A 27,836-nucleotide genomic window follows, 5' to 3' on the forward strand; every position below is an offset into this window, starting at 1 on the left:
ATGTATTTAATCCGGAATGAATAAAAAAATATACAGAATGTATACCGGATATGTGATATACCAGCGACTCCCAACCCGGAAACAAAGGATGCATTTAAAAAGTGCCTTACTATATAAAAAAAGGCAAAAAACTGAACCCTTTACTGTATGAATGGTAGGATTGGAGTAGAGCTGTTGTGGTGACTGTATTACCACCACACCGGCAGTCATGAGTCACGGCCCATGACTGCAGTAAAATTCCACGTGACCTTTGAGTCACGGTAATCCCCTTTTTATGCACTCTGAACATGTTTTGGTAGTACCCAACTTGCTTACTACCATCAGGTCCTAATGGCCTGGTACTCAGGGCTCTATTGTTACCATCAAGTCCTACTGGCCTGGTACTCAGGGCTCTATTGTTACCATCAGGTCCTAATGGGCTGGTACTCCGTTCTCTAACCACTAACATCTATGCAAATACAATGGAAAATCACATCAAACACTTATCATCAGAACAGTAGGTCTATCATACTTTTAAAACAGTGTAAAACATGGTTGTTGTGGATGCTGTTTTAAAGCCTAACACAACGAAATGGACAGCGCTTTCTACGGTGACGATTCAATCAAAATGCTTGTGAGCCCAAGCCCGAAAAAACCCTGAATTCAAATGATGATTCTGCCGTTATACAATACATTGCCTACCGCATATTATGCATGGAAGAAAAACATAAAACAAAACTGATTTAAGATGTCTTGGTACACAATTGGTCTAGCCTATACTTCAAAATTAAACAAACTCAAGTAATCGCAGTTGTGTGGACTGTATTATTATGCGTACTGGATGGACTGGTTACTTTATGCTACACTCCAACATGTATATCCATGAGTCTGGGAGAGGTCATATAGCCCTAGGCGATGCTGTTGCTTCATTGATGATGCAGGGCGGTTTAAAGTTTGCCTACAGTTAGTGAATTTGCATTTGATTTTGAATATCCTAGTAATCAGGATATTTTTTTCATTTTTTCGTAATGAAGTGAGTGACACATTACCTTCATCTGTGCAGAATATCTCGCCACCGTGCGTTTCCATCTCCGCTTTCTCCTATATCCCTTTCCTCAGTGCGTAGACGGTTTAGTGAAATATGTTTAGTTGCGAAAACGTTACTATTGATGTTCCCGAACAGATTTCACTTGTTTCCAAAATTAAGCACTGGGTAGGTACAGGCACAAGATCTGAGAGCCCATGGCATGCAAATGTATAAAAAAAGAAAAACTGTATTTACATAAGTATTCAGACCCTTTGCTATGAAACTCCAAATTGACTTCCGGTGCATCCTGTTTCCATTGATCATCCTTGTGATGTTTCTACAACTTCATTGGAGTCCACCTGTGGTAAATTCAATTTGTTGGACATGATCTGGAAAGGCACACACATGTCTATATAAGGTCCCACAGTTGACAGTGCATGTCAGAGCAAAAACCAAGCCATGAGTTTGAAGGAATTTCCATAGAGCTCTGAGACAGGATTGTGTCAAGGCACAGATCTGGGGAAGGGTACCAAAAAATGTCTGCAGCATTGAAGGTCCCCAAGAACACAGTGGCCTCCATCATTCTTCAGTGGAAGAAGTTTGGAACCACAAGACTCTTTCTAGAGCTGGCCGCCCGGCCAAACTGAGCAATTGGGGGGGAAGGGCCTTGGTCAGGGAGGTGACCAAGAAACCGGTGGTCACTCTGAAAGAGCTCCAGAGTTCCTCTGTGGAGATGGGAGAACTTTCAAGAAGGACAACCATCTCTGCAGCACTCCACCAACCAGGCCTTTATTGTAGAGTGGCCAGACGGAAGATACTCCTGAATATAAGACACACGATAGCCCACTTGGAGTTTTCCAAAAGGCACCTAAAGGACTCAGACCCTGAGAAACAAGATTCTCTGGTCTGAATAAAAACCTAGATTGAACTCTTTGGCCTGAATGCGTCTGGAGGAAACCTGGCACCATGCCTACGGTGAAGCATGGTGGTGGCAGCATCATGCTGTGGGGATGTTCTTCAGTGTAGGCGGTCATTGTAAATAAGAATTTGTTCTTAACTGACTTGCCTGGTTAAATAAAGGTTAAGTAAACAAAAAATAAAAAGTGTCAGGGACTGGGAGACTAGTCAGGGTCAAGGGAAAGATGAACGGAGCAAAGTACTGAGAGATCCTTGATGAAAACCTGCTTCAGAGCGCTCAGAACCTCAGACTGGGGAGAAGGTTCACCTTCCAACAAGACAACGACCCTAAGCACACAGCCAAGACAATGCTGGAGTGGAATCGGGATAAGTATCTGAATGTCCTCGAGTGGCCCAGCCAGAGCCCGGACTTGAACCCGATCGAACATCTCTGGAGAGACCTGAAAATAGCTGTGCAGTGACTCTCCCCATCCAACCTGACAGAGCTTGAGAGGATCTGCATAGAAGAATGGGAGAAACTCCCCAAATACAGGTGTGCCAAGCTTATAGCGACATACCCAAGAAGACTCGAGGCTGTAATTGCTGCCAAAGGTGCTTCAACAAAGTACTCAGTAAAGGGTCTGAGTAATTATGTAAATGTTATATTTAAGTTTTGTATTTTTTATAAATGTGCAAAAATGTAAAGAAACCTGTTTTCGCTTTGTCATTATGGGGTATTGTGTGTAGATGGATGAATTTTTTTAAAAAAAATTTTTTCTATGGAAAAGGTCAAGGGGTCTGAATACCTTCTGAATGCACTGTACAGAGGGCATGTCTTTTTTTTCTCCTGTCCCTGTTCCTGCCCATTTAATAATGGCCATTCTAAATCAAAACAAATTTTACATATTAGTGAAGACAAGATTAAATTGAGAATAGTTAAATTGAGAATAATGATGGGTGAAAATATGATCACTTGATGAGAGAGCAGCTGTGCAGCCTGAGGCAAGGAACGGAGCGCAGGCTTTTTAGTTTTTGTTGCTTGTTCAACTCCTCAATAGACTGTAGTCGCACCGTGCAGCCCATATATCTTTTGATTTGTAAGACATTCTGAGGTTTGTATCATTCACAACTAAAGTTGCCGAATAACTTTAAATCTAGAAAATAGGACCTTTGTGGATTTCACATAGCGGGGCAAGGGTGAAGCCATGGGTGGGCATAGGCCCCACCCTCTTGGGAGCCAGGACATGGGCTGGCGTGGTTACAAGTGGGCTGCGGTTGTGAGACCGGTTGGACATACTGCCAAATTCTCTAAAACGACATTGGAGGCGGCCTATGGTAGAGAAATTGACATAAAATTCTCTGGCAACAGCTCTGGTGGACATTCCTGCAGTGAGCATGCCAATTGCACGCTCCCTCATAACTTGAGTCATCTGCGGTATTGTATTTTGTGACAAAACTGCACATTTTAGAGTGGCCTTTTTATCGTCCCCAGCACAAGGTGCACCTGTGTAATGACCGTGCTGTTTAATCAGCTTCTTGATATGCCACACCTGAGAGAGATACGCCAACACTGTACATGTTGCGTTTTATATTTTGGTTCAGTACAGATGTTCCAAAGGCACGCATCAGCGGCTTGAATGTGGGGAGGCCTGGAAATGCTAAACGTGTTAATGCTAATTAACGATCAGTTACCGTGAGGCCGGCAGTCTTTTGCATGACAATAACCGGCTGACAAAATGTAATGACCGCCACAGCCCTAATTGAAGTGGTCACCCTGTGTCACCCTTGCTTAGCCTTTTCGTTGCACATCCCTCTATCCATCATCCGTCTCTCCTCCCTCTCACACCCTCTGATCCCTCGTTCCGGTCAGCTCTTTATTCGGCTGGTCACCTTTTTATCTCATTATGACATCACTCTCCTATTTAATACCATCTATTGCCATAGCGATGGCTCCTGGCAACCCCTGCTGTGTGTGTGTGTGTGTGTGTGTGTGTGTGAAGTCTGTTGTAGTGGGTTAATCAGCACTCCTGGGAAATGTACATGGATGCAGTTAAGAGGTTATTGAGCTGATGTGTTACAGCACTGGCAGTTTGACACGTACAACGGTGGCGCTTTGAATATTTCAGCTCTGTTGCCCTGCTCTCTCAGTGACGTGGGCAGTAATCCGGGACTGAAGCAGACAGGAAGCCAAGGAAATCACGTGGTTCAGTTTCTCTTCAGACACCCATGCTCTGACTGCAAGGCCAACTCTGCAGAGAGTCTACAAACCACCTCCACCCCTCATACACCCCCCCAAACAGGGCCCCTTCCTGCTCCTGAGACCCCCGTTTCCTTACTCAACTACCAGAAATCTCTTCCTCTCTTTCTGTCTCTTGTTCAGTCTTTCTTTCCCCACTACAACGTACATTCTTGGGTTTTTATCAGACATCTGACATCTGTTTGGGGTTTTAGGCTGCGTTTCTGTGCAGCACTTTGTGACATCAGCTGATGTAAGAAGGGCTTTATAAATACATTTGATTGATTGATCTGCTCAGCGCTGTATCCCTTTCTCTCATTCACTTTTCTCTTTTTCCTGCCCCTTATCTTTAACTTTCCAGCTCCAGTTATTTCCCACCCTTTCTTCCTCTTTTCCAAATCATTTATTATCAGGAATGAGGAAGCCAATCCATAGGGAGGTTCTCTTGTTGTAAGACTGTGTGAGCATTGAGACTCATTCTGCGCACGCACACACACACACACACACACACACACACACACACACACACACACACACACACCTGTCAATCACAGCAGTTCAATGGGAGAGATAAATAGGTCTGTCAGATCAGGAAGCCAGGTTGATGGATGAAGACTCTGCCTCTTGCAAGGCATCAATCATTATTAATACACAGCCGTTAGAATAGGCCAGGGTTGATTTTGCTTGACTATTCATTCATCAGACTCATTGACTCTCCCTCAGGCCTTGTGTACCGGCATTGCCAGTCTTCTCCTAATTAGCCTCCGGCTGTCTTCGGCCTTGATGGCGATGGGGGAGGGGATGAGACAGGAGAGAGCAGGGATGTGGCGGTGGGGGGTGTTGGTGGATGGGGTATCCCCCCAACCCGGCCCTGCAGAGGGAGACCAGATCCTCCACCATGCTGTGTGTGTTTGAACTGGGGGGGTAATGGGCCGTGAAACTGGGCCATGTGTCGCCGACACGGGATCAGGCCTCTCCTGGGACTCCACGCGCCCCCGAACATAACCCCGCCCCTCACCCGTCCTCCAGTCAGGGCACAGACGTACTTCTTACAGAAGTGCTTCGAAAGGACCGAGTTTATTTCTTCAATTAAAACCCCACCAAAGAAGAGTGCGTTCATCTCGTCTTCTCTCCGAGATGGCATGGCATTGTTTGTGTTGTCATCCATTAGAATCTCGGCTGTATTGACTCAAATACTCATCATTCACTTTACTTAGGAAGCTCATCTGAGTGTGTTTCCTACGGTGTGTTGCATCACGGTGTCCGTACCGCTGTTTATAGTGTATCTAGCGTGTGTTCCGGCTCTCTGCATGAGGACCGTTTAATCAATGGTTTATCTCACCGAGACGCCTACTCTCTGTCCTATGAGCTCCGTCTTCCCTCCTTATCCAATTAGGCTGTCTGGTTAACGGGGTGAGGGAGGGGGGTGAGATGGGATTAGCCGGGAATCTGCTCTCCCTAATCCTTCCTTTGTCCTCCCTCGGATCAGACTCTTAACCCTTGTTTGTTTGTCTGTCTGCCTGTCGAGCAGTCATACTCCCTTGTTCAACCACTCCCCATCCCCTATACTCGTCTCCCCTTTACTCAAATCAAAATCAAAGTTTACCGGTCGCGTACACAGATTTTCAGATGTTATTGCAGGTGGAGCGAAATGCTTGTGTTTCTAGCTCCAACAGTGCAGTAATACCTAGCAATGAAAAATTCTGACCCCTTGACCCCCCCTCCCCTTGCCTTCAGGGCAGCTATCAGTTCGTCTGGGCATGGACTCTACAAGATGTCGAAAGCGTTCCATAGTAATGCTGGCCAATTTTGATTCCAATGCTTCCTACAGCTGTCAAGTTGGCTGGATGTCCTTTGGGTGGTGGGCCGTTCTTGATACACATGGGAAACTGTTGAGCGTGAAAAACCCAGCAGCGGTGCAGTTCTTGACACAAACCAGTGCGCCTGGCACATACTACCATACCCCCTCAAAGGCACTTCAATCTTTTCTTGCCCATTCACCCTCTGAATGGCACACGTACACAATCCACATCTCAACCGTCTCGAGGCTTAAAAATCCTTCTTTAACCTGCCTCCTCCCCTTTATCTACACAAGTGACGTCAATAAGGGATCGCAACTTTCACCTGGTCAGTCTATGTCATGCGAAGAGCATCATGTTTGTACACTCAGTGTATATCTTGTAGTAGTCCCTTCTGAATGTGCTCTCTCCTGCTCCCTGTAGGCCATAATCCCCTGCGCGAGGCCTACTCGATGTCCTGCATCCCCAACGGCAGCTCCAGCAGCCGTAAGCCCAGCCATAGAGACCGAGATAGCTCCACAGTGTCCGTCGCCAGGAAGGATACCTTCTCCTCAGCAGCCAAGAGGTACTGTACCACACACACACACACACACACACACACTTCCCATTCAAAAACAGTCATTACTCAACTCTAGACCTGCTCATATCAGATGGGCAGCCATTGATGAAGTGCCTGTGTTGACATGATGTTTTGCTCTGAAACGCCACATTAATCTCATTTGTCAACCTGTTTTAATGTTCATCACGTGTTTTAACTTTGTACCTTCCAGCTTGAAGTGTTTCAACAGAATAAAGCCTGTAAATTTACCCTGGTTCTTTCAGGATAATAATGTTGTGATTGGGTACCTGTCACAGCCTGTATGTACACCTATGGCTAAGCATGGCTGAGCACTTCCTCAATGAGTAACTAGACATTAATCAAATATGCTGAGTCGGCTTTACACTGCCTATTGAGGAAGTCGGGGCTTTGCAAGTCTTCGCTGTAGTGAAGTTGCTCGCATAGGCACAGAGTTAGGACCAGCTTGTCCTCTTAGAAGCGTTTCTGTCCCCCTGTCTTCACTGGTTGTGTCCCCCTGTTTTGTTAACCCCCTGGTTGTCTCCACAGCGGTCAGACAGCAGAGAGGAAAAAGGACACCCCTCCGATGGAGGGCATCAAGGAGAAGCAGGAGGGGCCCTCCCAGCCCAACCAGGCTAACGATAAAGCCCCCCCTGCCAGCCCCATGCAGCCCTCGCCGTCCCCCTCCAGCTCCAGCCACCCCCTCTCCCCACACCCCCCTCAGTCCCAAAGGCAGGCCCAGGAGAGCAAGGGCACCTCCCCAGCCAAAAGGTTCTGCCGACGCACACTTTGATCTCCCTTACCAACCCAATGCCCTGCCGACACTCTGAACGCTCTTGACCCTAGCTTACCTTTCACTGGGGGCGGGGTCGGCCTGCTTCTCAGATCACTCACGTTATTAACCGCTCCCGTCTGTCGCCGTCTCTCACCTGTACGTTCAGCTATCTTTCCACGTACAGACTCCGCCACTGCAGACCTTCGCTTCTCCACCTGCTTTCAACACTACCTACCTTTTTTCCTTTTAGGCTGCTTGTAGCACAGCCCTTTCATTCAGACGAGAGGAAAATAGAAGAGAGGAGTGGAACGGTTTGCAGATGTCCCTTCTGCACTCATCCGCAACAGTGTGAGCCCTCTCACTGCATCATTAGGAATAGGAGAGGCCCTGTCTGTCATGTACCAGCTGTGCTCCGTACCAGTCAGGATACACACACACACACACACTAGCCTTTGACTGACACACACACACACACACACACACACACACACACACACACACACACACACACACACACAAGCTCCAGCCCATAGACCGACTGCACTCACTAATCAAAGCACTGGTCAGCCTCACACTCATGACCCATACCATAGATCAACATCAATTATTCTCAGAAACATTGAAAACCAATTGAGTTTTACAAAGAGCACTCCGGGAACCCATCCCTGCCCATTAGACTGGGCAGTATCAGGTTATTAGTCAGGGCCGCTGACGTGCCAGACACATTTGCTGGAAAGCTCATCGGCTAGCAATTGTGCGCGTCCACCCAATATGAAAGGGACCAGGCTCCTGAGCGGCGCTTTGCACATGCAGGGCCCTTGCTGGGCAGGAGAGGCATGCGAGTATTATAGGGTGATTTTGACCTATTAAATGGTCCCTTTCCAATCCAACCAGAGGAATGGATAGCACGGGAGTCTCAAATAGGCTTCAATTCACGCTCGCTTAGCTAGAATAAAGCCTTGAGATGCAGTGAGTGGACCATTCAGGGCTTTTAACCAACGTTACGTATGTGCTGTATAGCAATAATACTATAACACTCGTCTACCCTTTATGGATCCTTCCTTTTAGTTACCACTCCATCCATCTGTCACCCCTCCCGCTCTCTCTCTATCTCTCTCTCTATCTCTCTCCCCATATCTATTGACGTACCCGCTCCTGCACCCCCCCACACACCCCCCTTTAGAGTGAAGCGTTTCAGCTCTGCCCCCAGATCCATCTGTGGGACTGTTAGCTTTCCTCTCGCTCGCCCCTCACTCCTGTGTGTGCTCTTCTTGCCCGCCCCAGGCCTTTGTGTGTGTGTGTGTGTGTGCGCACACATGTGTTTGTGGTGGGGTTATGGATCACTTCTGTTCAGTCCAGGTTGTTCTTTTCCTGTCAAATTCCAAGCAGGCAGTTAAAATAAGCAGAGGATGCCTAGGTGTCTTTCCCTCGCCCTCCCTGTCTCTCCGTCTCCAGGCTCCTTTATAGCTCAGTTGGTAGAGCACAGCGCTTGTAACGCCAGGGTAGTGGGTTTGATTCTGGGGACCACCCGCATGTAAAATGTATGCATGCGTGACTAAGTCTCTTTGGATCAAATCGGCTGCTAAATCACGTATGATGTAGTGTAGATAAGGACAGAGTACAGACTCTGTAAAAGTAGCAGTGTAAGGCATCATCAAACCGCCCCTCCCCCCCCAACCGTCTGCCGCAGTACCATCTGCCCCTCAGCGTCACAACTGCCCCCTGGAGGTTGAGCAGACGCCACGCAGAAGTGATCCAAAACATTACGTCTTGCAAAAAACCCTTCCCCCTCACAGCTTCGCACGAGGAGTGGTATTCTTCTCTCTCTCTCTCTCTCTCTCTCTCTCTCTCTCTCTCTCTCTCTCTCTCTCTCTCTCTCTCTCTCTCTCTCTCTCTCTCTCTCTCTCTCTCTCTCTCTCTCTCTCTCTCTCTCTCTCTCTCTCTAGCCATTCTCCAAAACCTTTCATTCCGCAATGTTACCCAACCTCCTCTAACTTTACACTTGCGGCGTGGTTCTTAACGTTTCGGCCTTCTCTGTCTCCTGAACCCTGGGGCTTGAGTTGGACGGCCAGCCCATGTGTACTAACCTGTGCTTGGGGTGCAGTGATTGTAGCACTGAGGGGTTGCGTACTGCGTACCTGGGTGCCATCTCTCTGTGTTTGTGTGTGGTGCTTCAGGTTCAGATTAACCCCAACAGGAGGGTCGCCATGGGTGAAATGAATGTTCATTTAAGGGTACAGAGTTTTTCTTTGTCAGGGTTACATGGGGGCCTGGTCTAGTTCAAACTCTGGGCCTTAAGTATAATGTAGACTGCGAAAATAACACAGTTACACACTTCAATGCACTTTTTCCAGTTTAACATATCGAAAATTAGTAGCAATAGCCAATTCAAACCAGTCTCCCTTATCACCATGGCACTCCTCCATACTCCTTATTTTCTCTCTGTCTAGCTAACTCTCTTTCTCTCTTCCTCTCTTGATCCATCTGTGTGGTATACAGCTGTTTGTTTTCATGTGCGTTCCTCCGTGTGTGTGTGTGTGTGTGTGTAGGGGTCACAGTGCGAAGCGGGGCACGGGGATAGAGCGTTCTCAGAGCAGCACGTGGGAGAGTGGCGAGGAGAGCAGGCACAAGCTGGTGAAGGCTGCTTCCACCTCCAAACTGCTGGCCAAGGTGGTGAAGAACGCAGACAAGTGAGTGGCTGATGGGACCCCCTTCACAACTCTGATACAGTGTAAACGCATGTGTGGCAGCGTAATCCAAATACAGTGGTGCATCAGAATTGAATTCTGGTCATGTTTTGAATCAAGAGCCGAAACTGGCCTGCATTCGTTTTATGGGGTATATGAGAGTACTGTACCTTTCAGACATGACACTATCCTCGAATCACTATGACAACCCCTTAATTCCCTAATATTGTTTTCATCCAAAGTCCCTCCCTAATATAGGATGCTGCTAAATTGACCCGACTGTCAACCGGTCACTTTGTTTGTTGTCGACATCAAGTCACGGGCTGACCTTATCGCTATTTCTCCATTCTCTTCCAGGCATAAAGACCCAGTGATCAGCCAAGGTGAATACACTCCCGTATCGTTTACTGTCTTTTCCATGTAAACCATCCACCACCACATAATGGAAGCACTAGACCTATGCACTGTAGTATAGCCACATGATTCGGCACTTTTTTGGAACAATTGGAACTGTGTGCAATATGATACAAAGTAAACTAAAGTATGTTCTCATTGGCCTTTATGAAAATGCTACACCGTAGTATTTCTGTTTTTAGAGTGCCTCTAGGTAAGACGAGCTGTATTTCAAAGCGTCTTGTGGTTCTTTCCAGCCTGTCCTTATCCTATTGTGTAGACCCAACTAGTCATCGTTGTCTTCTTCAGATCATTCGAGCTCGTCATTGTGTGCGTGTGTGTTTTGAGTGATGTTGTTTCTGTCTCATGACCAGCCAAAATGTCAACCCGTGAGAAAAACAGCCAAGCTGGTAAGTTGACAACAGAGAGCGAGAGCTAGCACCCTTGGAGCGAGCGCTTCTCCACCCTCCGCTTTTTCGGCTGATTTATCTCTTCATCTACCTTTCTTTGCCACCCCCTTCATTGGGTCAAGTACAGACATTATCTTTCGCTCCCCTCTGCACCCTCACTCGCCTATTTCTCTCCATCTTTCTCTGTCCTCTATCACTCCCTCAAATACAGAAATACCCCCCCCCCATACTTTCTCACCCTCCTCCATGCCATTGTCCTCAGGCGATGCCCAGCCTAAATAAAGGGCATAGCTTTGCCAGTATGCCACGCCCCACTGTGCCCCGTTGCCACTTAACATAGTGTCGTCCGGCTAAAAGTGTCCTTCTCTTGGCTCAGGCAGGTCATGTGAGGAATGTGGTTGGTTCTGAGATGGCTGGGCGGGGCGCTAGCTAACTCGATTAGCTCCACAGACCGACCGACACTTAGGACTAAAATTCAGCTAATTCGGGCCTTTTACCGGCATTAATTGACAAATAGGTGTAGACCATGGCGACACCTATTTGTGTCCCTTTATACCAGTAAATGCTAGCTAGTCATAACTACGTAATTCCTGTGATGGATTCTGAACCTTCAGTGCTGGGGTCTACTGTATCCTCCCCCTCAATTTGAGAAAACTGGAAGAAAGCCCTCACTATTTTATGAGCAATGTTGAAATTCTGTGCCTCTCCACCAAATCTCCCTCTCCCCCTATTGTCTTCTCACTTGGAGAGTAGAGCCTTAACCCCACAGAGCTGGAAGAGCGGACGAGGGAAACGCACACATTCCACTGATCCCAGTCTCCCACAAATCTTACCCCCTTCCCCCCCTCTTTTTGCTCTGTCTTCCTCCTCTTCTCTTCGTTCTTCTATCCCCCTCTCACGTTTTCTTATTTCAGCTGGGTTTGGTGTTGCTGACGCACTGCTTTGCGCCGGTGCACGGCACCCACCGCTTCTCTGTCTGTCCATGTCTGTCTCCTCGTCTGTCTGTACAGTATCTCATCCCTCGACGAGTGGAAAGCATGTGCAGCACACTAACTGAATAGTATATAAAATAATAATACAAAAAGAAATATACCAAACTCATAAGGCTTTTTCTAGGCTTTTTGAGGTGTTTATGTTAAAAACCTTTTTTTTTTAAAGTGTTCTCAAACCAAGTGATTATGTGTACCGGTGGTGAGCAGTCAGGCTGCTGAAATTCTTCTGTTAATGGACTAAACTCATGTCATACAGTCTCGGTCTCATGACATTTTAAGCTTTTATTACCTTAACAGCGTTTTCTTGTGTGAGAGATACCACCCCAACCTGGGTTCAAATAGTTGAGTGTTTGCTCTAGCCTGCCTGAATACTTCAAAAGTATTTTCAATCATTTCAGATACTATTTGAACCCAGGCCTGCCCCTGCTAATATGTTTACCTGTGCCGAACACTGAGTGTTGAATGTGTGGGCGAAAGCGTGGGTTTAGTACCAACAGATTTCCTCTGTATACAACAAGTCAAAATGGCGGTCGTGATTTAGCAAGCTAGCGACTTTCTTTTGTCGGTCTCCTCCGCAGAGGGAGACTACATCAAGATGTTCATGCGAGGTCGACCCATCACCATGTTCATCCCCGCGGACGTGGAGAACTACGAGGACGTGCGCACAGAGCTGCCTCCGGAGAGACTCAAACTGGAGTGGGTGTATCCTTTCGTCTCAGCGGGGTCTCGTCCCAAACGCTCCCACCCTGTATGTCCCTGACCTCGGTCCTTCTTGTTGTCTGTCTGTGGATCAAAACAAAATGGTGGATGTCTTCTAGGTCTTCACTTTCACCTTTCCAGTTGTTTTCACATTGCAGATGAACAAAAGGAGACTAGTAGAATGAGCCGGTTATACTATTAAGACGTCCCGTTTGAGGTCCCTTGTGTTTCCCTCAATGGGTTTCCTTCTGTGTGTTCGGTTGTGTTTCCTTGACTCCCTATGTCAGGTATGGCTACAGGGGGAAAGACTGCCGAGCCAACGTGTACCTGCTCCCTACAGGGGAGAGTGTTTACTTTATTGCCTCTGTGGTAGTGCTCTTCAACTATGAGGAGAGGACACAGCGCCACTACCTCGGCCACACAGACAGCGTCAAATGGTGAGCTGCTATCCTGTTCGACTGTCATTTCCTTTTTTGTTTTGGTTTTTGTATTTATTGTCTTACACAAAACGGTGAGTTGGTGGCAACTGGGAGTTTTGGTCGGACTCGGTTGTGCAGTATGGTGTCGATTTCATACGGTAACCTACGCGGTATCATGGGCTGCGTATCCTGGAGACAGTAGATAGAGACGCTAGATACAGAAGGTCGTATGATATGTCCCCAAGTGTCTGAATATTGTATAAACACCTCATACAAAACCTTTCATCCGGATTAAGCAAGTACCTGTCACAGACACAGTGGTTCCTACACTAACCGCCCGTGTAACTGACACCTCCAGCTCCACCGGCTCCGGCTCCCAGCCTCCCAGGAGCCTCTTCAGATAAACAGACTATGCAAATGAGATGTAAATGTCTTCTGTCCAGGTGAGCGAGAAGTGTGGGGGGGGGGGGAGTCAAATGAGTCTGTGCGATAGCGGCGCGCTGACTCAGACCTGTGTTACGTTTGAAACGATACGCCTCGCTTCTTCCCATCAGGCCGTGGGCCAGGCGTGCACACAGGCCTGCTCAGTCAAACAGCTATCTCTCATCTGGCTTCGTTTTACACCTGACGTGCTCCACTTATCACTACTGATTGTTGCAGACTGTGGGCGTTTTCAACGGGGAGGTAGTTTCCTCCGCACGAGACATGTCTCGTTGTTTTTTTTTTATCTCGTTCTCTCTGTGTCTCTCTCAGCCTTGCTGTTCACCCTGATAAGATCCGCATTGCCACGGGACAGATTGCAGGAGTGGATAAGGATGGGCGGGTGAGTCACTGTCCCACCTCCTCACCCATTCCTCACCCCTCATCTTTCTGCTTGCTAAGTCTTTTAATAATATGATCGGCAGTGTGACGTTTCATGTTTGTTCAACCTGCTTTCTTCCCCGTCATACATCCACACACGCAACTGGGCAAGTCACAGAGCTTCACATGTCACCTAGGTGACACCAAGGGTTTTTTCCAAGGAACTTAAAGGAAAACTCCCAGTTATTTTGGTATTTGTTTCATTCGTCCATTGTTGACATAGTCCCAAAATGCTTTGCTCGTCTGCATTCAGGTTTTCAAGATATGTAAGTTTCAAAATACGCAAATACATAAATCATCCCTGTATGATGCATTTTACATCATATTGAAACTTACATATCTTGAAAACCTGAATGCAGACAGTCTCAAAATGTTTTGCTTATGTCAACAATGGACTAATGAAACAAATACCCAAATAAGTGGGAGCAGTCCTTTAAGTAGTATTATACCAGCCTGCCAAATACAGAATGACATGTCTATCTGTGGTCATATTTAAAAGCATAATCCTTGTTTGCACAATGTCTCTTCTTGTGTACAGTATGAGTGTGCAACGCAAGCAGAAATAATCAGGCTCACTCATGTCTTTAACGGGCACATCCAGACACCGGTGCCTCATGTTTACTCAAGCATACCAATAATCCATACTCTAATGCAACTCATTATATTTAAGCTCTCTGGGTGTAAACATGTCAAACTGGCTCTAACCTTCCTCCAATGATTCCGTAGGCGAGGATCCTGTCTGTCAGTGAGCCAGATATTTTACAACTTACTGACTATAACTGTTGAATGCTTTCTCAAGACTTCAAAATGGCTTCCTTTCCTCACCTCCTTCCACTTTCCCTTAATGATCACTGATCTTTAGAGGATGCGATAGGTAAAAAGCAATTGGGTGTGATTCAATCCAGTTATTTTATCTACCAGTGCTTGTGGAGATGAGGAGACAAGCAAAGGAAGTTGGAAAGGAGTATGGGCGACCCAACCGAGACACAGACACGCACGTTTCTGATTAGGGAACGCAGTGAAAAGCTGAGAGCTGGTCAAATGTTGTGTTGGCCTCTCCTCATCTGCCACTGATTGTGAAGGGGAGGAAACAAGGAAAGGATGCTGTCAAGAAGAATACACTTTAAATGCAACCATAGGGTCTGAGTTTGGCTACACTGAGAGTTCAATGACGTGTGCGTTCTCTTCTTCTCCCCCTGCAGCCACTGCAGCCCCATGTGAGAGTGTGGGATTCGGTCAGCCTGTCCACCCTGCAGGTCATCGGCCTGGGCACCTTCGAGAGAGGGGTGGGCTCCCTGGCCTTCTCCAAAGCGGTGGGCACCCCTAGCACCAATCCTAACACCTACCTCTAATGATATAATCCAGGACGTTTTAGTCATTATGGGAAATATGGGTACGATAGTGTAGTAATTCATGTGAGACCCCATCCTGGGATGTGTACAGATCCTACATATCATAGTTGAACGTAATCACATCGCAGCCAGTGGTTAGTGGGTCTAGATAAGCTGTTCTAGAATCAGGTCTGGGGTTCTGGGGGATGTGTCTCTGAACCGAGCCATTTCCTGATCAGGCTCGCGGGTCCGGAGTGGTGTCGTTGTGGTGTTGAGCACCTCATATGCTCTCTAATCAGTAGTAGTTGACCGTTACTATTCTCTCCCTGTCTTCCGTTAGCACATTCCAGAACTCTGCTTTTACCGTCTGGCTCCCTTCACAAGCGAACTACGCACACACTCACACGCATACGCCATGACCCATTTCCATAAAAACGAGCACACACACACACATTCTAGGTGAAGTGAATCATTATCCTGTTATGCTATCAGAGGTCTAGCTAAGCAGTGGATTTGCTTTGTTAAAGATGAATACATCCTGAATGAAGGATGATGAGCCATCAGCGTATGTCGTTGCTGATACCATATGCCAAGTCGACTTAATGGTTAACCGCTCAGAAGTTTATTGGTTATTCCTGCTAGCTTTATGGCCATTTATGCAACAGGTTGATTCATGTTTAGAATCTTCCATGCCCTCTCACCGACCTACAGGATATAACAGTTAATATGCACTATCAAAGAGTAGCAGGCATAAACTGGAATTATGTTATGGCAGATTTATTGAATTGCAGACAATAGGATCTGTGTTTGGTACAAGCTTTACTGACATATAGACACCCTGCTTCCTCCTGGGTCTCTCCTACAGGACTCGGGCACACACCTGGCGGTGATTGATGACTGCAACGACCACATGTTGACTGTCTGGGACTGGCAGAAGAAATCCAAGATCGCTGAAATCAAGGTCAGAGATACCTGGGGTGTTTCATGCTGTGTAATTCTGCGTAAAATACGCCAATCGTTGCCTTTTTGACGATTGGGTTATAAAAATGGATCTTCTTTTTGACTGTATATGATCTCTGTTTCACCTTCTCTAGTCTACAAATGAGGTGGTGCTTGTGGTGGAGTTCCACCCTACTGATGCCAACACCATAGTAACCTGTGGCAAGTCCCACATCTTCTTCTGGACCTGGGCTGGCACCTCGCTGGCACGCAAGCAGGGCATCTTCGGGGTGAGGACACACACCTTAATACTCTTTAAAAAGGACTTGTAAAGTACTTCACTCGTTCAGGACTTAAAAGCGCGTAAAGATCTGCTTGAGCCGAGCAAAACAGAGAAGGACATTTAACGGTTGTTTTCACAGATTGGCGTCACAATAAGCGTGTCACCTTAAGTGCCTTGAATAATGGTGTGATGTCAGAAAAGGATGCATCCCTTACGTAATATAACATTACACGCACACCTGCTCTTTCTCTAGTCTCCCTTAAACACATCCACAATGCAATTATTATGAAATAACTCGTTCAACTTCTCTTCCTGCTCAGAAATACGAGAAACCCAAGTTTGTTCAGTGTCTGGCCTTCCTCAACAACGGGGACATCCTGACTGGAGACTCTGGAGGCGTCATGTTGATATGGAGCAGGAGCACAGTGGAGCCGACCCCAGGGAAGGGACCCAAAGGTACACTACACACCTTTTAAACCTTCTAACTTACACTACCTTAAAGGCCCAGTGCAGTCAAAAATGTGATTTTCCTGTGTTTAAAAAAAAATATTTCCACACTATGAGGTTGGACTAATACTGTGAAATTGTGAAAATTATGATAATGCTCTTTTAGTGTAATAACTGTTTGAAAAGAGTGCCTGAAATGTCATTCTGTTTTGGTGACATGGAGTTTTGGCCTGCCTGGTGACATCACCAGGCGGGAAATGAGTTAATAGTAATAGACCAATAAGAAAGAGTAACAAACTTCTCTGCCAATAACGGCTAGTTTTCAGTTTTCCCCTCCCCACTAAGACCACTCCCAGACAGTCCTAGCTAAATTCTTGCTTGGGAAATTGCTTTTTGCTAAGAAGCTATTTATGTTTTATCATTGTAATAAAATTGAAATAAATCACAGTAAGGTACTTAATTGTTACCCATAAATGATTTGATATTGAGATACAAATGGCTGCATTGGACCTTTAAACCTCACAAACAGGCCTCTAGACCTAATGGAGCCAGCCCCTTGTGGAGCCAGCAGCTTACACAATGCAATGTACTTTATACCTCACAAACAGGCCTCTAGACCTAATGGAGCCAGCCCGTAGTGGAGCCAGCACCTTACACAATACAATGTACTTTATACCTCACAAACAGGCCTCTAGACCTAATGGAGCCAGCCCGTAGTGGAGCCAGCACCTTACACAATACATTGTACTTTATACCTCACAAACAGGCCTCTAGACCTAATGGAGCCAGCCCCTTGTGGAGCCAGCACCTTACACAATACAATGTACTTTATACCTCACAAACAGGCCTCTAGACCTAATGGAGCCAGCCCGTAGTGGAGCCAGCACCTTACACAATACAATGTACTTTATACCTCACAAACAGGCCTCTAGACCTAATGGAGCCAGCCCGTAGTGGAGCCAGCACCTTACACAATACAATGTACTTTATACCTCACAAACAGGCCTCTAGACCTAATGGAGCCAGCACCTTACACAATACAATGTACTTTATACCTCACAAACAGGCCTCTAGACCTAATGGAGCCAGCACCTTACACAATACAATGTACTTTATACCTCACAAACAGGCCTCTAGACCTAATGGAGCCAGCACCTTACACAATACAATGTACTTTATACCTCACAAACAGGCCTCTAGACCTAATGGAGCCAACCCGTAGTGGAGCCAGCACCTTACACAATACAATGTACTTTATACCTCACACAATCCCTTCACCCGCCCGTATAGTACCTCTGATGGCACAGTTGGTTGGACCATGGCACTGTCCCTCATGATCCACGTACATATGAATATTTGTGTTCAACTTAGTCACTTTGGTAGAACCGTCTGACCGTATCAGACATACCCAAATGAGGAATACCAAGCGCTTTACCTTCTCAGTGAGTCTCAACGACACGGAGAAGAGCAACTGAAAGAGGTGATTTGAGACCCGGAGAAAAGAAATACCGCCTGGAAGGGGAGACAGAAAGAGAAAGACGGGGAAGAAAAGTAGAAAGAAAAGTGGGGTAGAGGAGAAGGAATAGTGGGTGTGATTGTTGGCAGGCCAGAGTGCCTGGGGAGGGTTGGGGTTTTGAGCAGTAATGGTTTTGCTTGGCATGCTGCAGAACAGGATGAACAGAACTTTGGCCAGATGCCAGGGATAAACTGTTCATCTCTTTATTGACCAACTCTGCTCAAGTTGCTGTAGTGGAGCTGGGCCACGGTGCCTCCTGCTGGTTAGATGGTGTGTGTGTGTGTGTGTTTGTGTGTGTGCACGTCTGCTTGAGCGTGCATGTGTGAACTCTTGTGTGCGTGTGTGTCCACATCTGTCTGAGCTCTGCAGGGATGGAGGTCATGCCAACGTGGGGGAGCAGAAGTGATACGGAGACTGAAACGCTGTCTGATGCATATTCATTCTAGCACATACCCTCCCTCTGCCGCTCAATATTACCTCCATTGAGAATTCCACTGCCTCAGGTTCAGTCTGGCTAGACTCGAGGAATGGGCCTCTTGCTGTGCATCTGTCTGTGTTATTAGCATAGAATTTAGTATTATTACAGGAGGAGTGATAATCTGCAAGTACACTACATTGCCAAAAGTATGTGGACACCTGCTCGTCAAGCATTAATTATGGAGTTGGTCCCCCCTTTGCTGCTATAACAGCCTCTACTCTTCTGGGGAGGCTTTCCACTAGATGTTGGAACATTGCTGCAGGGACTTGCTTCCATTCAGCCACAAGAGCATTAGTGAGGTCGGGTACTTATGTTGGGCGATTAGGCCTGGCTCGCAGTCTGCCTTCCAATTTTTCCCAAAGATGTTTGATGGGGTTTAGGTCAGGGCTCTGTGCAGGCCAGTCAAGTTCTTTCACACCTATCTCGATGAACAATTTCTGTATTGACCTTGCTTTGTGCACGGAAGCATTGTCATGCTGAAACAGGAAAGGGCCTTCCCCAAACTGTTGCCACAAAGTTGGAATCACAGAATAGTCTAGAATGTCATTGTATGCTGTAGCATTAAGATTTCCCTTCACTGGAACTAAGGGTCCTAACCCGAACCATGAAAAACAGCCCCAGACATTATTCCTCATCCACCAAACTTTACAGTTGGCACTATGCATTGGGGCAGGTAGCGTTCTCCTGGCATCCACCAAACCCATATTCGTCTGTGGGACTGCCAGATGGTGAAGCGTGATTCATCACTCCAGTGAGTCCAATGGCGGCGAGCTTTACACCACTCCAGCCGATGCTTGTCATTGTGCATGGTGATCTTAGGCTTGTGTGCTGCTGCTCGGCCATGGAAACCCCTTTCATGAAGCTCCCAATGAAAAGTTATTGTGCTGACGTTGCTTCCAGAGGCAGTTTGGAACTCAGTAGTGAGTGCTGGAACCGAGGACAGACGATTTTTACGCGCTTCAGGACTTGGCGGTCCCGTTCTGTGAGCTTGTGTGGCCTACCACTTCACGGCTGAGCCGTTGTTGCTCCTAGACGTTTCCACTTCACAATAACAGCACTTACAGTTCACCGGGGTAGCTCTAGCAGGGCAGAAATTTGACGAACTGATTTGTTCTTATGACTGTGCCACGTTGAAAGTCAGTGAGCAACCGAGTTTTAGAGGGAACAACGAGCTGGCCTGTACCGAGGCACATAAACTACATTAGCAAAGGTCAAATATCTGTTGTATCCTATTCCCAGAATTCTCCGCTGTGAGCTGTTTTACGACCACCCTCACTCCCTTTCTCATTCCTCTCTCCCTCTTCTTTCCTTCTGGGCAATTTTCTTTCTCCTCTCCCTCTCCCTCTCTCTCTGTTCGTTCACCCTGTAGGTGCGTACCAGATCAGCCGTCAGATCAAGGCCCATGACGGCAGTGTGTTCACTCTGTGTCAGATGAGGAACGGGACCCTGCTGACCGGAGGGGGCAAGGACCACAAGATCATTCTTTGGGACCATGACCTCAACCCAGAGAGGGACATAGAGGTGCGGTGGGCCACACAGAACATAATGCTGCCAGTCACAGCCATACAGAATACAACACAGGCACATATACACCATGGATTATGCACAAACATATATACTTACTGCTATACAGTGTATCATATATGTCAAATATCACATGTTCAATAGGATGATAAACCTATCATTCAATGTTGATCAGATTTGGGAACTGTTTTGGGAAGATGTTTGTCATACATCTCGGTGAATCTGTTCCACTGCAGGTCCCCGATCAATATGGAACCATTCGCGCTGTGGCCGAGGGCAAGGGGGAGCAGTTTTTGGTGGGCACTTCGCGTAACTTCATCCTGAGGGGGACGTTTAATGACGGTTTCCAGGTGGAAGTGCAGGTGAGGTTTCACTCTGTCACTCTCTTGCTCGCTCGTTCTCTCTCTCTCTCTCTCTCGTTCGTCCTCTCGATCTCTCACTGTTGACTAGCTGACCACCACCGCTAAATATTCCTGGTGTGGCGCGCCTGAAACATCCGGGGGGGGGGGGGGGTCAGCTACATAGCTAAAGGCATCTCAGGACTGCAGGGCCCTGCTATACCAGCCCTGTTGTAAGGATGCCAGTGTCAGCTACCTCACTAGCTGCTTTCCCAGAGAGCAGAGCGGGCGAGACGCTGCTATTTTCCAGAGAGCCGTGTTGTATAACTGTCTTCGTTTATTCCCAGTGATTTGAACGCTGTATAAACAGCTGGGGCGGAGGTATTTCTCCCGTCTTTTGAGGGTGCCCAACTGGTCCCGCCCTCTTCTGTCCTCTGAGGCACGCTAGCCCCGTGGGAAGGAGGCCATCTGGGTTTTGATTCCCACTTGAAATGGGCAACATACAGAACATGCAGAATGTGTGTTTACTTCTCAGTGGGTCGTGTTAAGTACTTAAGTCACTTTGAATGAAAGCATAAACCCCATCAGCGTTATTTTCTAACCTCTGACCTTTCGCCCCCAGGGACACACAGACGAGCTATGGGGGCTGGCGTCGCACCCCTTCAAGGACCTGTTCCTAACCTGTGCCCAGGACAGGCAGGTGTGCCTGTGGAACTCTGTGGACCACTCCCTGGAATGGAACAGGCTCCTGGATGTAAGAAGTTATACCTCACTTTCGGGAACTATTCTGTACATCAGATTTAAGAATCCACGCTCATCCACTACCCTTTTGATTTTATTCTCAAACAAAACTGATATGTTGATCCAGGTTTTCCGTTGAGATGCAAACACATCTCAAGTTAGGAGTCAGGCCTTACATTTCAAACGTGCATTTATTTTGTGTGTCTCTCTCTCTCTCTCTCTCGCTCTCCCTTGCTCTTTCTTTCCCCCAGGAGCATGGCCACTGTGCGGACTTTCACCCCAGTGGTGCTGTTGTGGCCATCGGTACTCACTCAGGAAAGTAAGATCAGCCGAACCCCACCTCTAACTCTAGCACATTAGTGTCTATCTGTCCCCATCTCTCCTCCTGTATGGGAAAAGTCCATTCTTCTGAATCCCCTTGTGTTGTTCTCTCCCCTCCCCCGTGTGTCCCAGGTGGTACGCTCTGGATGCAGAGACCAGAGACCTGGTGGCCATTCACACAGACGGCAACGAGCAGCTGTCAGTCATGCGCTTCTCCGTAGGTGGGTGGAGCTGGTCTTACGTCCTATCCAAACTGTAGCATTGGATTTGATTGAGGATAATAGAACGCGGTGGATCATTTACCCACAATCCTGTTCACTCCCTCCTCAGATGGCACCCTGCTGGCAGTGGGATCACATGACAACTTCATTTACCTCCACACCGTGTCGGAGAAAGGCCGCAAGTACACCAGATGCGGGAAGTGCATCGTGAGTACAGCACCATTTGTGTGTGTGCGCGCGCGTGTGTGTCTCTGTGTGTGTGTGTGCCTATATGCATGTGTGAAGATAATTTTCCTCAAAGAGACTCTGTCTTTGTCTACTGGCTGTATATTTGACCTCCTCAGTGAACCCGTGATGACAGGAAATGGAGTAGTTCAGTACCCAGCATGCAAGAGGCCTTTAGCTTAGAAATATAGCCACAGTAAAGGCATTTCATCAAAGTGAGTTATGCAGACTGCTGTGGTGTGTTGAATGACGTGTGTGTGTGGTGTGTGTGTGGGGGGGGCCCTGGGGAGTGCTGTCTCCCTGCAGCTGGAGAGATGGATTTGATCAGTGATCCACAGTGTATTAATCACAGGAAAAGCAACAGGAAGAGAAAACCGAGAGGGAGAGAGAGTATGAATTATTAATACATTTTGTATTGCCTTGGCACCGTCGGGTTGCTCCTTTTATGCCAGTGAAGCTGGTTTTAATTGACTTTGAATTGTTTTGAAGTGCGAGCGAGAAAGAGCGAGACATACACAGAGGGAAAGACGCGACCCCCAGCAGGGTAGAGGTGGCTGTATACAGAGGGGGATCAGTAGGCTGTGCTGGGACTCCAGTAGGTCAACTCTACAGCGGTCTGGAGACCCACAGGGCCCGTGTGAATCACTCCACTGTTAAACACTGTTGTTTAACACCTCCTCTAGCCTCCGCTTGGCTGCTGCTCAGTCTGCGATCTGTCTATTTCTCTTTCAATGTGGTCTCTTTCCCTCTCTCCTCTCTCTTCCTCTGTATGTAGTGTCTCTCACTCGTGGCTCCCGCCTCTCTCGCGCTCTTTCTCCCCCGTTTCACTCTTCTCCCTCTCTTTCATGTCCCCGTTATTCATGTAGTCTCTCTTTTCGTCTGTCGCTCTCTCTCTCTCTCTCTCTCTCTCTCTTCCCCCCCCTCCATGCCTGTGGAGTTCTGGTCATCTGTGCGTTGGATGCCAATGGCCAGGACCACGGTGCCCAGGTTGTGGTCACGGTCATTGCTTCTGGTGCTTGACCACTATGGTCTCGGTACCCTATTGTGGGACGTAACGTTACCAATGTTAACCCCCAGGCAACTTACCGTACATAGCCTGGCAGCCACAGCGGAGCATGCGGCGGTATAGCACTTTGGGTTGGGTCGTTTAATAACAGATCAGAGATCAGAAGCACAGCAGTTACGTTTTAGATTTTTGAAAAACAAGCTTGGGGTTGCATGAGAGAGCATTAAAGCCAGATTCTCATTTGGCACGGTTCAAAGGCTCAGGGCTCCAGAGGGAATAAAGACATTGTGGGAAGGTTGGTTTGAGGTTTTATTGGCGTTGGCAGAGGACCGGGCCCCTGTCTGTAACCACAGCTCCACAGCAAAGCAGCGAGACAAGCTGATATACAGTATAAGTATATGCAGTTATTTGTAGGGATTTCTAGGGACACATGCAGATATGTATACGAGTCCTCTAGTTCAGATAAGGAAGTGCCTAGGATTGCGTGTATAATTAGGGAAATGCATCAAGACAGAAATACATCTACTCTGTGTGTGTGTGTGTGTGTGTGTGTGTGTGTGTGTTTGGGTCAGTATGGGATTCAGATTTGTATGCGTTTGTGTGAGAAAGTGAGCTCAGCAGCTGTGGAGTGACTAGCCTTAACTTGGCAGGATGTCAGAGACGTGTGTGTGTGTGTGTGTGTGTGTGTATGACTCCATGTTGTGTGTATGATATGATTGCATGTGTGTATGGGTCTGTGTGTTGGATAGAAGCCTGCAGACCTGAAGGAAATCAAACAACGTGCCAAGATAGGCAAACAGAGATTCCCTCCCTGACTCTGAGTGTGGGGGGAGGACAGCCGCACACAGTGTCTCCTCCAATGGGCCATGATGGAAGACTGGAGCTCGCTCCCAGGATAGTGCACTTAACCGCTGCGTGGGCTAGTTTTAATAAAGGCAAACGATCTCCTCTGAAACGATTAGCAAAACGAAGCTAGCCCGCGCTGCGCATGCTGTAGCTGTCTCTAGCTCCATGAATGTACCGTGAACTGTTTCAATCTCTCCTCCTAAAATCACCTACCCAGCCTTCTGACTCTGTGTGGTTTAACAGGGACATTCCAGCTACATCACACATCTTGACTGGTCCCCCGACAACAAGTTCATCATGTCCAACTCAGGAGACTACGAGATCCTCTACTGTGCGTAAAACACACCTTCGAATGAGTGTCATGCCTTAGTAAGGTTGCAGCAGCAGCTTCATTAATGGAGCACGGTGCTAAATTAGTCATCCACGAAGAGATGTTTAGCAATCAGACAAATGATTATTTTCCCATGAACTTTTTCTTATAAACAGCCTACGTAATAGCCAACGCTGCTGTTGTGAAGATGTCCCTTAACCTATGCCCTGGTTCTATCCTCTTTGCAGGGGACATTCCAAACGGCTGCAAGTACATCCGTAACCGCTCAGAGTGTAAGGACATCGACTGGACCACCTATACCTGTGTGCTGGGCTACCATGTCTTCGGTCAGTATCTACTTGGGCAATAGGGATATGGAGGGAATGCTTCGGCTGTGTCCGTGGCTGTGCTATGCCGGATCTGTGTGGAGAGTGTGTTTTTATTTTCACTGCTGTGGGTGGATAACGCCTCTGTGGCTGTGAGACCTGCTACTGAACAGAAAGTGTGGTTTGGGACTCGTCCTACGCACTTTTGACTTTCTGCCTTTCCCAATTTTTTTTCTTCTTCATCCTGTCTTCCTCTGCTCTCTTTCTCAATCTGTTTTTAAAAAAAAAACGTATCCGTATTACGCAAGTTTGTGACGGCGCATAGCAGCAAACGCATGTCCTTTCCGTTTGAACTCTGCTACCAGAATTGACCCTGCTCTGTTTCACTACATGTTTTGTCCCACTGCAGTACGGCGTGTCGTGGTGTCCGCAGTGCTTCCCCACATCTTTCTCTAGCTCCGTCTTTATTTGTCTGCCTCCCTCCCTCCTTCCCTCTTTCTTTTTCTCTCTCTCTGTCCATCTCTTTCTATCGCTCCCCGCCCCTTTCTTCTCTCATTGTCTCGGGAGGGACAGTCCCAGTCCCCCCCCCCCGACTCCACATATTTTAGTTCTTTAGGAGGCTGGAAAAAGAGTTCTCTCTCGACTGTCAGATTCCTCAGTTCTCAGCCAGTAGATTGTCCCTCGCTTATGCTGGAACTGATAAGACCCCTGAGAACAGAGATTGCATATGTGCGTAAAGTGATCACTATTCATTTGTGTGTGCCTGTATCTCCCTGTGAGAGGGAGAAGGTAAGATGGGGAGTGTTTACTGTGCACGTTAGTGTGGATGAAGGCCCCTATAGTGTTGGGCTGCCCCCTGGTGGTGTGCTTGTCACACGGCTTCGCGTACTTGAACATGTGGACAGGACACTAAATCAAATCCGATCAAATTGGTTGTGTACACACATTTTGCAGATGTTATCGCGGGTGTTGTGAAGTGTTTATGTTCCTCCCAACAGTGCGGTAATACCTAACAATACAAAACAATACACGCAAATCCCCCAAAAATGTAAGAAAGGAAATAAGAAATATACAGATATTAGAATGAGCAATGTCAAAGTCCTGAATATAAATGTGTATGATGGTGTGTATAGACAGTAGGGACAGTACATGAATAGAAAATCTGTGTACAGCAGTAGTTATATACGATAACACTTGCCTAGAATACAGTATCTACATATAAAGTGGGTCAAACAGTATGTAAACATGATTAAAGGGACCAGTGTTCAATGACTATGTACATATCTCTAAGGTGCAGGGTAGAGTACCAGTTGATAGCTGGCTAGTAACAGAGGCTAAAGTTCAGGGCAGGTTTCACTGCTACGATAGCGGGTCAAAACAACCCGTGTGTGTGTCTTCCAGGAGTGTGGCCTGAGGGTTCCGATGGTACAGACATCAACGCCCTGATCAGGTCCCACAACAGGAAGGTGATCGCTCTGGCTGATGACTTCTGCAAAGTGCACCTCTTCCAGTACCCCTGTGCAAGACCCAAGGTAAGCCGGGCCCTGGCCCCTAAGCACCAGCAGAGTCCCCTTACTGCTCAACAATACTGTCCCGGTGTACATCAGTGGAGGCTGCTGAGGGGAGGACGGCTCATAATAATGGCTGGAACGGAGCGAATGGCGTGGCATCAAATAATGGAAACCATGTGTTTGATGTAATTTATTCCACTCCAGCCATTACGACAAGGCCGTTCTCCCCAATTAAGGTGCCACCAACCTCCTGTGGTATACATACTGTATGTAGTATTGCCTACTGTAATATTGGCTTCAAATCCTAATATAATGTGCTCACGTCGCCTTCCTCCGCAGGCACCTAGCCACAAATACAGCGCCCACAGCAGTCACGTGACCAATGTGACCTTCATGCACAACGACAGTCACCTGGTGTCCACGGGCGGGAAGGATACCAGTGTCATGCAGTGGCGCCTGGTGGAGAAGACCCCCTCATTGGTCCCCAGTGACTCCTCCCTCTCTCTAGGGGAGGGGCTCCTACATAACTCCATCCTCCGTGCCGCCATCCCAGCGGCGCCTCTGACGCCCACCCCCACCGAGCCGGCCGCGACGCCAACCGCAACCCCTACCCCGCCCACCGTCCTCGACCTGACCTCTGACCCCACAGCGGCGCACTGCGGGGGAGTGGCTCTTGTCACACCTCCCCCCACGCCAACCTCCCCCACGACCAACGGACGGCAGGAGAGCTCCCCCGAAACCCCTCCCCCCACCGAGCTAACCCCGCCCCCCTCTGACAGCACGCTGAGCCTCAAGGACAGCCTGGACCCCAGCGACGACACGGCCACGCCTAGCGACGAGGGCCGCCCTTTCACCCCACCCTCGTGAAGAGCCTCAGTTGTGATGCAGCCCAGCTCTCACACCTGCTCAGCGCTCCCCCCTGGAGGCGCCTCGATGTCGCTGCGTCTCTCGGGAGGGTTCCATCTCTGTTCAGGTCTCTTTTTGTTTTCAGTTTTAGTTTTATCCTCATGCTCTTCTTTTTGTTTGTTTTTGATGTCTGCGTTATTTGGAGAAGGATGGAGGGTGTACGTGAGACAAGGCAGTGATATTAATGGTTTATGTTGTTTTAAAGATGGTCACCCGACGTTGTGAGAGTGTGAGGAGAGAATGCTGTGGTTGTTCTGGTTCATACGGTTAAGTCGTGTCTGCTAATGCTCACTCCTCAGTCCAGCGCTTATTCAATATTGATCACATGTCTAAGCTATGTTGCCATAGAAACGTATACTCATCTAATCCTTACTCGAGAAGGCAACAACCTGCAATAACACACCATAGCATAATTTGCGACCACATACAACCAGTAATATACCATCACATACAGCTGATGAAAACATACTCCATCACTCTGGGCTTTCAGACAGGTGTGTGTGTGTGTGCGCGCGCGCGTGTTTAACTATACTTGTGGGGACCAGAAGTCCTCACAAGACTAGTAAACAAACAAACATTTGAACAACTGTTGATCCCCACAAGGTCAAATGCTATTTCTAGGGGGTTAAGGTTAGAATTAGTGTCTGGGTTAGAATTAGGTTTAGGGTTAGCAGCTAGGGTTAGGTTTAGGGTTAAGGTTAGGTTTTTGGGTAAGGGTACAGGTTAGGGTTAGGGGTTAAGGAAAATTGGATTTTGAATGGGACTGAATTGTTTGTCCCCACAAAGTTAGCTGCGCAAGACGTGTGTGTGTGTGTGTGTGTAAGGGCTGACATGCAT

The 27,836-nt window shown here is 47.6% G+C and overlaps 1 protein-coding gene across 4 annotated transcripts in view; it reads left to right on the forward strand.

The window, feature by feature from the left end:
• Positions 1-27,350, forward strand: part of LOC115193916 (echinoderm microtubule-associated protein-like 4) — a 108,139-nt gene extending 80,789 nt beyond the window's left edge. For 2 of the 4 annotated variants that reach the window (XM_029753066.1, XM_029753064.1), the window contains exons 3-24: positions 6,362-6,503; positions 7,044-7,265; positions 9,819-9,959; positions 10,314-10,339; positions 10,724-10,759; positions 12,330-12,453; positions 12,738-12,887; positions 13,623-13,692; positions 14,933-15,043; positions 15,927-16,022; positions 16,156-16,290; positions 16,604-16,739; positions 20,094-20,245; positions 20,485-20,610; positions 21,209-21,340; positions 21,579-21,646; positions 21,781-21,869; positions 21,979-22,076; positions 24,190-24,277; positions 24,505-24,603; positions 25,984-26,114; positions 26,433-27,350. In XM_029753066.1, coding sequence (XP_029608926.1) covers positions 6,362-6,503; positions 7,044-7,265; positions 9,819-9,959; positions 10,314-10,339; positions 10,724-10,759; positions 12,330-12,453; positions 12,738-12,887; positions 13,623-13,692; positions 14,933-15,043; positions 15,927-16,022; positions 16,156-16,290; positions 16,604-16,739; positions 20,094-20,245; positions 20,485-20,610; positions 21,209-21,340; positions 21,579-21,646; positions 21,781-21,869; positions 21,979-22,076; positions 24,190-24,277; positions 24,505-24,603; positions 25,984-26,114; positions 26,433-26,960 — 2,900 coding nt within the window. In that variant the 3' untranslated portion in view covers positions 26,961-27,350. The remainder of the gene's footprint in view (positions 1-6,361; positions 6,504-7,043; positions 7,266-9,818; positions 9,960-10,313; positions 10,340-10,723; positions 10,760-12,329; positions 12,454-12,737; positions 12,888-13,622; positions 13,693-14,932; positions 15,044-15,926; positions 16,023-16,155; positions 16,291-16,603; positions 16,740-20,093; positions 20,246-20,484; positions 20,611-21,208; positions 21,341-21,578; positions 21,647-21,780; positions 21,870-21,978; positions 22,077-24,189; positions 24,278-24,504; positions 24,604-25,983; positions 26,115-26,432) is intronic. The other 2 variants (XM_029753065.1, XM_029753067.1) reach the window with 2 other exon arrangements.
• Positions 27,351-27,836: the final 486 nt, after the last annotated feature.

The sequence above is a fragment of the Salmo trutta genome, chromosome 5 (assembly GCF_901001165.1).
Source record: "Salmo trutta chromosome 5, fSalTru1.1, whole genome shotgun sequence".
Lineage (NCBI taxonomy): Eukaryota > Metazoa > Chordata > Actinopteri > Salmoniformes > Salmonidae > Salmo > Salmo trutta.